Source organism: Neovison vison, chromosome 7 (genome assembly GCF_020171115.1).
Source record: "Neovison vison isolate M4711 chromosome 7, ASM_NN_V1, whole genome shotgun sequence".
Classification (NCBI taxonomy): Eukaryota; Metazoa; Chordata; class Mammalia; order Carnivora; family Mustelidae; genus Neogale; species Neogale vison.
The window spans coordinates 202,185,500-202,197,545 of NC_058097.1; the positions used below are offsets into that span (position 1 = coordinate 202,185,500).

The window sequence follows — 12,046 nt, forward strand, 5'->3', positions numbered from 1 at the left end:
TCAAGTGCCAGACCCTACTGAGGGGCTGAGGACAGCACTGGTTGGGAGAGCTTAGCAGCCAGAGCAAAAGGATGTGCCACTCACTGACCATCCCCACCATCTCCACTCTCTCGGTCTCCCCCCAACCTAACACCTCCACCAGCTATCCCCCGCTGGCCTCTGGAGCTGTCCCTGCTTTCTACCGCTACTGGGCAGTACTTCCCTGAGCCCAGGGGTGTCCAGAGCAGGGCTGGAGAGAGATCAGTCTACAGGTTTGGACTGGGGCAGAATAATTACAACCTGGTCATGAAGGTCATCGGCCCTAACCAGCCTGATTTCTCCTTGGGCCGTACACTTGTGCATACAAGTGCACACTAAATGCAGAACCTCTAGAAGGCAGAAAACACCAGAATCCAGCAGAAGGTGATGTTTGTTAACTTGGGGTTTAAAATAGAACGGACATTAAAAATAATAATAATAAAAGAATTAAAAAGAATGAAAGTCCGGTGTCCGGAAGCGCACGTGAACAGGGCAGGCCTAGCAAAGGAGCTGGAGGTTATGAGGTTAAGCGTCGACTTGCACACGGGGAAGGCGGGCCCCGAGGCCAACAGGACTACACTTCCCAGCAGCCGCTGCGATAGACAGGCCTCTCCTGGTCGCTCCGCCCAGCTCCGAGGATGCGGGGGCGGGGCGAGAGAGGCGCCGGGCAGCTTGGGCGCGCAGCTGGAGCCAGGGCGCGTGACGTTTTTCCTGTGCGCCGCCTAGCGTCCCCGGCGCGCTGGTTCTTTGGGTTCGGGGCCTTGAAGGTGACAGCGGGAGGTGACTGAACTGTCTCCCGCGATGCTGGTGGCGCGGCGGCTGCTCAGCGGGTCGCTTCCCGCTCGGGTGTCTGTGCGTTTCAGCGGCGACACGGTGAGGCCCAGCCTGCCTCCGGCCGGGGTGTCCGAGGGCCGGGTCTCGCTGCAGTGCTTGTGCACGCGCCGCCCCTTGGGTCTGTAGCGCCTTCTAGAGAATCCTGCACATTCCCCCGGTCCGGCAGGAAGGTTGCCGCTCCGGTCTAGGTGTAGAGCGGAATGGGTCCCGCTGGAAGGCTGACTTCCCCAGCCCTCGGTTCCTTGGCTTCCCTGTTTAACAGCCGGGCGACATAGGGGGAAATTGTGCAGGTGGGGAAGCGTCCGTGTCTCGTTCCTTCTTGGTACAGCCTTGTACAGTGTAATTTTGCACTGCCCCATTTTACAGGTGCAGAAAACTAGCTTTGGGGAGGGGAGTCTCCTGACGCCCTATCCAGCGCTCTGCTCCTTGTAATGACTTTTAAGGGGTTGGCAGCCTGGAAGCCAGGTACCCTTAGCTCTCGCCTGGGATGCTCGCCACTGGGTCAGATGGAATCACAGACCCCACTTCTCATCAGTTTTATCCCGCGTGGGTCTCCCTCCATCACCTTGTATCCCAGCCCCAGGGAAGCGTTCCTTTTGCATCAGTAAACACATTTTGTCTCCAGGAAAGTTAGTAATGTAAGGCCCTGGTCTGACCAAGTTTTGGCCCGGCGGGACAGCCAGGCAAGTGAATGGAAGTGTCCACTGGGCTCAGGGAGGTAGTATGGGGCTCTGGTTCAGGTGTGGGCTTTGACCACGGCAGACCTGAGTTCCAGTTCCACCGATTGCTTTTGGTTGTGTGTCCTTCTGCAAGTTCTGTTTGTTCTTGGCTTCGGTTTCCTCCTCTGTAAAGCAGAGGAAGTCATCTGTGTGTCAGGGTTATGTGGATTAAATGGCGTCTTGGACGTCAGACGCTTAGCCCAATGCCTGCTAAGCAGCAAGTGCTTACATAGCGGTAGTAGTGGTATGACACCACGAAGAGTGCTGAGGCTTAGGCCGCTAACCTTTCCTCAGCCCAGCCCCAACTAATCAGGGGAACCCAAGAATCTGTAACTTTTGGCCAGGCCCTTCCTGACCCCAGAACTGTGCCAGGACACCTGACCCTTTGTGTCTTCAGACAGCAGCAAAGAAAACCTCATTTGGCTCACTGAAGGATGAAGACCGGATCTTCACCAACCTTTATGGTCGCCATGACTGGAGGTGAGACGGTGCCCTTAGCTCGGTGGGTGGTCCTGGAGCAGGGCTTTTCTTCAATGCCTTTCCCACTCTGTCCAGGCTGAAAGGTGCACAGAGTCGAGGGGACTGGTACAAGACAAAGGAGATCTTGCTGAAGGGACCTGACTGGATCCTGGGTGAGGTCAAGACATCCGGCTTACGAGGCCGTGGAGGTGCTGGATTCCCCACTGGCCTCAAATGGAGCTTCATGAATAAGCCCTCGGATGGCAGGTGTGTGTGGGGAGGCGGAGATGGGGTTGCAGGAGAAGCCTCGTGGGTGGCTGGGGCTTCCCTGGGCCTTGGGGCTGTTTCCTTGGAAACTAAGAGTGAGTGAATGGGAAAATGTCATCAGAGCGTAAGTAGATGGGACTTGGTTCTCTCCAGTCTTCCTCAGTGGTAGCAGAATCAACACAAGAGTTTGACTGAGGCAGACTTACTGGCCAATGCTGTCTTCTAATTTCATAGTTTTGTGCATCTCCTGGTCTTTTTGAGCTCAGTTTTCTTTTTTGCAAGTGGATATTGTGCAGTGATTAGAAAGTTTTCATATAGCTTTTGCCCCTCACATTGGCACATAGAAAGCAAATGGTAAATGTCAACTACTTAACCTTCTTTTAACCCTAGAGTTGTGGCAGAAGTTCAGGAAGGTTCTCTGTGACCAAGAGCAAATTTTGGTCTCTCAGGAAGGCACAAGGAGACATTTGCACTGAGCAGAACAACGATCTCACCTGGGGTCAGAGCCACGCAAAGGTGCAATAGGCAGTGAGCTTGCTGTGGTTGATGGAGAGCAAGCAGAGCCCCTGGGGACATGTTGGGGGGACAGGGAGACATCTTTGAGGCTTCCTTGGGTGGAGGGGGGATAGCGTGTAGTTAAAGGTCCAGCGCCGGTGGCCGTGTAGCCTCACCAATGTGCTGGCACCCACAGGCCCAAGTATCTGGTTGTGAATGCAGACGAGGGGGAGCCGGGCACCTGCAAGGACCGGGAGATCATGCGTCACGATCCCCACAAGCTGGTGGAAGGCTGCCTAGTTGGGGGCCGGGCCATGGGCGCCCGCGCTGCCTACATCTACATCCGAGGGGAATTCTACAATGAGGCTTCCAATCTGCAGGTGGGAAAGGGGAGGGGCCTTCACAGAGGGGAAGGTGCTGGGTGTGCATGGCCCCCAGAGCTACCTCCGGGCGCTTTTTGTATATCCCGAGCCTCAGCTTGGGAGGCTTTTAGGGCTCTGTGGCTCCTGGGGCAGGGGCGGGCTCCTAGGCATTTTTCTGCAAAAGGGCCAAGGGGTCATTTCAGCCATTCTGAGCTCGGCGGCCCCTGTAGTGATGGGTCCAGAGCCAGAGTCTCACACCATTCTATTAGGCTCTTGTACAACAGTGACGAGGGAAAGGGGACAGCACCTGGGACAACGCCTGGCCCATAGTAGCATTGTGTTTAAGTGTTATTGCTACATATTTTAAAACCAACCTGGAGGGTCTTTTCCTCTGTTGCAGAAGTAGAACTTACTCACGTAAAGATAGGAAACTATCCACATACACAGATCTCCTGCGGATCCACTACCTGTACGAAACTGCTTATTAAAATTTTCATTATTCCCTCAGCCTTTCTTTTAAAAATACGTGTAGTTGGAGACACTGTTAAGTGTCATTACAGAAGTAGCACACTTTGTAAAATCCCTATGCCTCTCCCAGAACATCTTCTGCTCACGCCCAAGGGGAACTTTTTCCTAGACTCTTATGAACACGGGGTTCCAGGGCCTGTGTCCTTCCCCACCACACAGTGTTCCCGGGCTGGCGGGAGTGGTTCCCTCACACTCCTGTCCCACAGGTGGCCATCCGAGAGGCCTACGAGGCTGGTCTGATCGGCAAGAACGCCTGCGGCTCTGGCTATGATTTTGACGTGTTTGTTGTGCGTGGAGCTGGGGCCTACATCTGTGGGGAGGAGACGGCGCTCATCGAGTCCATTGAGGGCAAGCAGGGCAAGCCCCGCCTGAAGCCGCCATTCCCCGCGGACGTGGGTAAGAGCTGGCCGGGTCCTGGGCCATGTGCTGTGTCATGTGGAATCCCATCTGGTTTCACGACCCCGCTGATCATTCTTAGGGGATTTCCGAGTTCTTCTGGGCTGGGGGCCAGACACAGCAGGGTGGTGACAAGGCAGAGGCCCTGCCTGCAGTCCCTCGTGCCCCCATGGCAGACACCCGGGTCCTCTCCAGCCCTCCAGGGACTAGCAGGAAGGAGGGTGAGGAGGCAGTGCAGTGCGCCTACTGGAGTTCAGGGTCCCATCGGGGATGGGAATGACGAAGGGGTGAAGGGGAGCTGGGTCACAGAGCAGGCTCCTAGGACAGACCCCACGCTGGGAGCCTGATCGCACCTGCCGCCGCCCTCTGGAGGCCCCCAGTCCCTCATCCCATTCCTCCGCAGGAGTGTTCGGCTGCCCCACAACCGTGGCCAACGTGGAGACCGTGGCCGTGTCCCCCACCATCTGCCGCCGCGGGGGTGCATGGTTTGCCAGCTTCGGTCGTGAGCGCAACTCAGGCACCAAACTGTTCAATATCTCTGGCCACGTGAACCACCCCTGTACCGTGGAGGAGGAGATGTCTGTACCGCTGAAGGAACTGATTGAAAAGCATGCTGGTGAGGCCTGGGGCCACCCAGGGCCGGAGCAGGGCGGATGGCGGTGAAGAGAGCCAGGGTGGGAGGGTCTGGGGAGGCAGCGCCACACGGGGGCAGACAGAGGACTAGGTAGGTGTGCTGGTCCCAGCCCTGACCATCCTTCTGGGGACTGACTGCGGTCCCAGGAGGCGTCACAGGTGGCTGGGACAACCTCCTTGCTGTGATCCCCGGCGGCTCATCCACACCACTGATCCCCAAGTCGGTGTGCGAGACGGTGCTGATGGACTTCGATGCGCTGGTGCAGGCGCAGACGGGCTTGGGCACAGCCGCTGTGATTGTCATGGACCGCTCGGTAAGGGCCACCGCTGCTCCCCACCCAGTCAGTACCCCTCCCCGGGCTTCCTGAGAACTGCCAGCTCTTGGATCCCAGTTCCTGTGACCTGAGACACAGTCACTGGGAGAGGGGAGAATTACCCCCCAAGACAGAATGTTCGTTGTGGTCTCGGCAGTGCTGGATGTGCAGGATGGGGGAGGGGGTGGCCAGAACGCCGCCTGCATTGGGGTGCTGCTGGGGGCCTGAGGCTCCAGCCCAGGGGCCTGCTCACTGTCTCTGGTCACCCCAGACAGATGTTGTGAAAGCCATCGCCCGCCTTATTGAGTTCTACAAGCACGAGAGCTGTGGCCAGTGCACCCCCTGCCGCGAGGGTGAGCTCCTGGGGCGGCGTGGGGGCTTTCTCTGGGGCTCACCCTAGGCCTGGCTTAGGCGCACGGGCAAAGGTTGGATGGGCTGTGGACACTGAGTGGACAGCGGCTGCTTCCCAGCCGGCCGTACCTTCTCTGGGTCCCACCGTGCCCATGGCCCCTCCCCGCGCCCTGGCTGGGGATCATGGGGCCTTCCTTTCCTGCTCTGGCTGCAGGCGTGGACTGGATGAACAAGGTGATGGCCCGCTTCGTGAAGGGGGACGCCCGGCCGGCCGAGATCGACTCCCTCTGGGAGATCAGCAAACAGATAGAGGGCCACACCATTTGTGCCCTGGGTGATGGAGCCGCCTGGCCTGTGCAGGTACTTGCTGCCCCGCTCGTGGGCATTGGGGTGGGGCTGCCGAGGGCTCAGGGTGCTGGGATTTTCTCGGCTCTCCTTCACCGCGGCTCCTTCCCGCCTCCAGGGTCTGATCCGCCACTTCCGGCCGGAGCTTGAGGAGCGGATGCAGAGGTTTGCCCTGCAGCACCAGGCCAGGCAAGCTGCGTCCTGAGCCCGCTGCCCTGTGCTGACAGCCATGTGGCCGGACAATAAAGCCCGTGCTGCCCGCTATCCTGATGTGGCTTTCCTGCGGCCTTGCTCTTTACTCTGTCCCAGTAGCCGTTACTCAGGGAGCCTATTTCCCAGGCAGAGTGAGAGGTTTCCTGTACCCTGCTTGGACCCCACTTCGGGGTGGGGATAGGTCAGCTCAAGGACATGTTAGGAATCCACACCTTGGCTTCCTGTGGGTCAGTCTGTCCTCGGCCATCCTCAGTGCCCGTCCCTCAGTGCGGATGGTGGGGGTGGGGACGGGGGGGGGCCCTTTCCCAGTGTGACTAGGGGAAAATAGTGGCCGGGGGTCCAGACCTGGGCCTGGCCCAGTGTGGGCTTCTGGAGGGTGGGAGCAAGGAGAACGGGGCCCAGTCTGCCCTGTGAGGCGGCGGGCAGGGAAGAGAACAGACTCTGGTCCGCAGCTTTATTCTTGCTTTGTGATGGGCCGCGGGATGAACTGGGAAGGGTGGGCAGGAAAGCAAACAGTTTGACGTGGGGCTCGGTATAGTGGGTGAGGCAGCTCTGGGTCCTCCCAGCTCTACGGGTCAGTTTTCGGGAGGGTGATGAGCAGGGCCAGGCCGGGTACCCCTTCTAGTCGCTGAGCTGGAGGGACACGCCGTCCAGCGGGTGCCACAGCTCCAGTCGGTGGTCACTGCGGCCCAGGCATTCACACCAGTGCCACTGGCGTTCCCCGCCAGCCTGGCTACTCAGCTGTACCCCACCTGGGTTGGGGGGACAGGGGTCAGGAGCCACATGGGAGCCCATTGGGCCCCTCACCCCACTCCCCTGCATTCTCACCAATGAAGTCGTCAGCTGTGCCCAGGTCATGGTCCCACACAGACACCAGCAGCGTCTTCTGGGCCAGCTCCTCCCTTGGGCCTGCATAGAAGAACTCCTGCGGGGAAAGAGGCAGAAAGGCAGGAAGGAGGTGGGCTTGAGTCCTTTATAGGTTCAGAAACAGGCTTAGGCAATGAGTTGCTTAGGTAAGGGGGTGGGACCTGTGCTCGCTGAGTGACACAGAACGCCGACCTCCCCAACCCCAGAGTCGCTGGGACTGCCCCCACCTGGCCCTGGCCTACCTCATTGAACTCGGGGTTCAGGGTCTTCTTCCGAACACTGGTCTTGTATTTAGATCTCTTCCCCACATTTGGATGCAGGAAACTGGATGGGAAAGATAGGGTCAGTTTAGGTGTGGCCCCAGAGAGGGGTTCTGGGGAACCCCCGCTGCCCACCTGCCTGTCCACCCGTCTGCACTCACAGGCGGACAAAGGGGTCCGAGTAGCCGTTGGCATCCATGGGGGCGAGGTGGGCACAGCGCAGCACAGCCACCAGCAGGCCGCCCCGCCGAGAGCTGTAGCACAGGGACAGCAGGATGCGTCCCCGCTCCTCCCCTGCTGCCTCCACCTCCTCCTGCAGGGGTGGGCTGTGGTCAGCCCGGTGCAGCCAGAGCCCGCCCACCCGCCAGTGTGCGCCCCCACGGGACAACTCGGGCTGGCGGCAAAGAAATCCGGGGCCAACAATTTAATGTTAGGATTCTGTTTCCCAAAACAGTCACTGGCCTGGCGCCCTGGAAGGGAACTTCCAGACACGCCGTACTCTCCAGGGCCTGCGAAGGGGAAGGGCTTGCTCAGGCCATGGTACTGGTCAGTCCAGTGCACCTTTGTCCGGAGAGGAAGGGCGCTGAGTGGCACAAACGTGCTAGGAGCTTCCTAAGTGGCCTCTCGCTCAGCATCCATCACCCCCCTTCCCTGTGTCACAGAAGCAGCTCCGAGAGGCTGTTCTCTACCTGACGACACAGAGGTCACTAAATTTACAAAACTCACCCCCTTCACTCCCCACCGCCCAGGGGACCAGGTTCTGAATGGCCTTTGCCACCCTCAGTCCCTGGTGCTTGCAAAGGACTTGGGGAGGATCCCAGGAAGCATGTTCCTCCCCTGCTGCACACAGGATTCCGTTACGGAAAGCCCAGCCACCTGGCTCACATTCACTTCTCAGTAAAGGAGTGTGCCCTAGGCACCCGCCTCGAGCAGCTTCTGTGCGTGGGGCTGGGACAGGAAGTGTGCGTCTCAGGGGGGCCTGCCCCACCGGGGTGGGACTTGCCAGCTCGGTGTCTAATTGGCAGGTGCAGCAACTTGCGGCTCCACCAGGGGGCGGACAGCAGTGCCTGGCCCTTCCGTCCTAGAGGAGCTGGGGAGGGCCCTCCGCAGCCTTGCAGGTGCCTCCCCCGCTGAGCCCCGGGGTGGGGTTCTGGCCATGCCTTTGGCCTCCTGCAGTCATTTCTGCCTCCTGACAAAGGCCTGTCTAGGGCTACAAGCCCCAGGAGTGGTTCCCACAATGCCCTAGGGGGTGACGTAGAAGCCTGGGAGCCCCATGTGCTGTTCATTCTCGCCTGGACCTTGACCTGCCCCTCCGGACTTGGGAGGATCAGGACATGGACAGATCCCACCAGTTTCAGCCTCTGCTTCTGCACGGTCTGTGTCTCTGCCCCCTGAGAGCTTTGCTTGTTGCAGTACCCAAGAGTTGCTCTGGGCTGCTCTAGCCAGAGGCACCCTCCCTGCCTACACCCTGGGGTCTGGCTGTTCCCTGGGGCTACGAATGCTAGGGCCTGGGAGAGCGATGGCTTCAGTTTCCCCAGACCCACCTGGGCCGGGACGCATCCCCTCAACCCGCCTCAGGCCCTGCCTGCTGCACTTCGGCCTGGGCCCCCGGCCTGCCCCCCGCATCCCTGCTTGGTCCCATCGTCCTACCCACCTCCTCATACAGGGACATGCCACGTGCTGTGTCCAGGCTCTTGGGTCTCTTGGTCTGAAAGAGCAAAGAGCCTGGTCACCTTGGCCAGACACTGCTCTGGGCCCCCTCCTTGCTCCTTCTCTTTCCGGCTTGCCCACCACAAGCATCCTGGTCCCCACACCCTTACCTGTGCCGGCCTCACTCACCAGCTTCCGCTTCTCCAGACACACGTCGAAGCTCCTGGCTCGGTTCGGCACCAGCTTCCTCAGGGGCACCCGCAGTTCCCCCAGGGGAGGCGCCCGCCGCCGTCGCCGCAGCCGTGGGTCCTCACACACACACAGCCTGGTGGCCGCCCGGGTCAGACCTGGCCAGGCAAGGCCTCCCCACCTCAGCACCCCCCACCCTGGGCCTGCCCCCTCGTGGCCCAGGCCAGATCCTCACCGCAGAGTCTTCCGCCCAGCATCCTGGCGGGTGAAGCCGTGGTAGGTGAGTGTCTCCTCCCAGACAGGCCCCCTTGTGCCCCGAACCGTACGGGTCCGCAGCTGGCTGGCCTGGGGGCCCGGCAGGGTGGATCAGGGCCTCCTCAGGCCCCAGGGCCCCATGCTGGCCCACTTCCCTGGTAGACCCCCCCATTGTACTCCCCAGCAACAGGGAGCTCCATGCCTGATGTCCAGGCATTGGTGGGGAGGGGCACGGCAGGACCGGGCGGGGGTTCCGGGTTGGGGTGCGGCCAAGGGGCATCAGTAGGTGCCTGGGTGTCGGCCTCACCTTGCTGGCCCCTGGCAGCAGATTGGCTTTGACATAGGTGTCCACAGAGCCTGAGGCCGGTGGCTTGAGACCCTGAAAAGAGATGTTGAATGTGGGACAGGCCTGTGGCCCAGGCTCTTGGCCCACAGACCCCCGCCCCCATCCTCACCTTGGCACGGTGAGCTGTGCAGTGCAGAGCGCTGTTGTCCGCGTCAAAAAGAAGCGTGAACTCGAGGGTGCCCAGGGAAGCTAACAGCAGGTGGCAGGCAGGGTCAGCGCCCACCTCGACCCCCGCCCCGCCGCCCGAATGGCACTATGCCTCCTGCCCTCCCTTCCCCAGTCAGATGCTTGGGACGCCCCAAACTCTGCCCTGGCCAGGTTGGGCCAGGAGTGTCCCCCCTCTCCAGTCTCCTGTCCCCACTCACTGCTGTCATCTGAATCTCCCTCTGGCTCTGGGTCGGGCTGCGGCTGGGGTGCGGGGGTCACTGCAGGCTGTGGCTCGGGGGTGCGCAGGGTATGCTCAGCGAAGGGGTAGAAATGCGGGAAGTAGTCGGAAATGAGACGGATGGGCCGGATGGGGCCGGGGCTCACGTCAATGGCCATGTGCTCCCGCATGCTCACCCGCCGTGGCTGCCCCCGGCTCACCTCTGCAGTGCCTGCCATGGGGGCTTGGACATGGGGCCAGGGACTCAGAAACGCCTCCACAGGCCGGGGACGGAGGGAACGCGGCGGGCCAAGAAGCCAGGGTGATGAGGCATCCCCGAGGGCACTGGTGGGGGTCTTGGGTGGCAGCCAGGACCTGAGGACAGAGTGCAGAGTCACAGCGGGCGGCGGGGGGGGGGGCGCTCCAGCCTGAAGGAGGCCCGCGGCTACTCACCGCTCTGTGAGCTGCTCCTCCTTGCTTTGGTTCGCGGAGTATAAGCCAGACTGAGGTGACCCTCGAGAGCAAGAACCTGAGCAAGGGGCCTCCCAGACCCGGTGACAGGGCCCGCCACTGAGGGGGAAGGGGCGGGGCTCCGAACTGGGCTCCAGGGCTGGGAGGCTGGCACCTTCTCTAGTGCAGGGGCTCAGCTGCCCACCTCCCTCCCTCCCACTTCACACACTGTCATACCTATTTTTACCACCATCACGCGCCCTGCTCCCAGGTGAGGAGCCTGGAGGGCCAGAGATGACACAAGGGGTGCGAAGTGTGAGGGGCCGCAGGAGGGGCCTGTGAAGGAAGGGGTGGGTGAGGCGGGAGGGACCCTGCAGGAGGGAGCACGTGGGGAGGTGTGTAGGAGCAGATAGCGGTGTGGGGGACACTTTGGGAGGTGTGGAGGGGGCACACGGGAGGTGAGGTGACAGGGCTCCTGTGGAGTGGGAATGGGCGCTGGGGGAAGAGACTCAAGGAGGGCGTCTGCCGTCTGGGCCTCTTGGCAGCTCAAGCTTTTTCAAACACAATCATGTCACTTCAACATCTCCATCTATCTGCCCCTCTCCCAGCCTGGAACGAGATCCTAACCCATCACTGGAGCCAGCATGTGGCCCCGGAGTGGTGGGGCCCCTCCCCACCCCCACATTGCTAATCTTATTTCCTCAAACACCTTAAACTTTGTGTATGTGCTCCTCCTCCTACCCCAGCTTCCCTCCCCTGCCTTTTGATCTGACCTGCTCTTGCCCACCTTTGGTTTCAAGGTCACTCTGCAGGGGAACTTGGCTGATTTTTACCTGCTCAACCTTCCCTTCTCTCTTCCCATTGGTCTTTTGGGGACTGCCCCCTTCCCTAGACTCAGTCTAGAAGGTTCATCCTCCTTCCCAGTTCTCGGTGCTGTGCCATCCCAGAGCTGTTGCCTGCTCCTTACCTCTCACCTGCAGAGTAGAGATTCTCCAAGAGTTAGGCCAACATAGTGGAAAGCACAGTAAGGGAAAGAGAGCCTCTGAACTCCTGGATCCAGCCATGCCTGAAGCTAGTATATCTCAAGTTTATCACCATTCCTCTTCTGCCCAAGTCAGCTAGTGGGTGGAGTTTCCTATCACCTGTCCAGCTAATATTGCCCAGTCTACTGTGACAAGGACAGACTGCTTACCACCTCTCTCTGTTCTATATAACTGATGTATAATTCCACTATTGTCTGTGCTTAATTAATGTATAATCACGTGATTATCTGTGGGACCTACTCTGAGGTCCTCCCCAGACTGGGTCACCCCAGAAGTCAGGGCAGCACAGAACCTGGCGCACGGCAGGAGCTGGTCATGTTGGAACTTTGCAGTAACAAGCAGGGCTCCTCTTTGGATTCCTATCGCCTGGCACGGGGTCAGCTAAACACAGAGGCAGGAGCAGGAACTATAATGTTGTGGCTGAGTATGGGCGCTGGAGTCAGCGAGGGCTTGGCTCAAGTCCTAGCTTGGCGTGAACTTGGGCAAGGTGTCTCTTCTCCCTGAGCCCTGGTCTCACCAGCCAAGGCCAGCGTTGGCCCCACCTCAGGGCTGTGGTGACAGCCAAGTACCAGTACAAAGTAAGCACCCACACTGTTCAGTGGGTAACAGCGTGATGGGACAGAGGCACCCCAGCCAGGAGGCCACTTGTCCCATGGGTCTGCCCAAGGTCAAGGCCCCAGTGCAGAAG

The 12,046-nt window shown here is 60.1% G+C and overlaps 2 protein-coding genes across 2 annotated transcripts; one reads left to right on the forward strand and one right to left on the reverse strand.

The window, feature by feature from the left end:
• The first annotated feature begins 702 nt into the window (after nucleotides 1-702).
• Nucleotides 703-5,985, forward strand: NDUFV1 (NADH:ubiquinone oxidoreductase core subunit V1). The gene is made up of 10 exons (XM_044259839.1): nucleotides 703-891; nucleotides 1,969-2,051; nucleotides 2,127-2,297; nucleotides 2,989-3,172; nucleotides 3,889-4,078; nucleotides 4,482-4,694; nucleotides 4,859-5,025; nucleotides 5,297-5,378; nucleotides 5,591-5,736; nucleotides 5,840-5,985. Exons 1-10 carry the CDS (start codon nucleotides 820-822, stop codon nucleotides 5,924-5,926), a joined length of 1,395 nt encoding a protein of 464 aa, XP_044115774.1. The 5' UTR covers nucleotides 703-819; the 3' UTR covers nucleotides 5,927-5,985.
• Nucleotides 5,986-6,374: 389 nt separating this feature from the next.
• LOC122913196 (double C2-like domain-containing protein gamma) lies at nucleotides 6,375-12,025 on the reverse strand. The gene is made up of 12 exons (XM_044259841.1): nucleotides 11,651-12,025; nucleotides 10,319-10,651; nucleotides 9,867-10,240; nucleotides 9,611-9,690; nucleotides 9,463-9,534; nucleotides 9,136-9,245; nucleotides 8,901-9,036; nucleotides 8,716-8,769; nucleotides 7,223-7,374; nucleotides 7,044-7,125; nucleotides 6,763-6,859; nucleotides 6,375-6,686 (listed from the first exon to the last, which is right to left on the reverse strand). The coding sequence occupies exons 3-12, from the start codon at nucleotides 10,102-10,104 to the stop codon at nucleotides 6,556-6,558; spliced, it is 1,152 nt and encodes a 383-aa protein (XP_044115776.1). The 5' UTR covers nucleotides 10,105-10,240; nucleotides 10,319-10,651; nucleotides 11,651-12,025; the 3' UTR covers nucleotides 6,375-6,555.
• Between the last annotated feature and the right edge of the window lie 21 nt (nucleotides 12,026-12,046).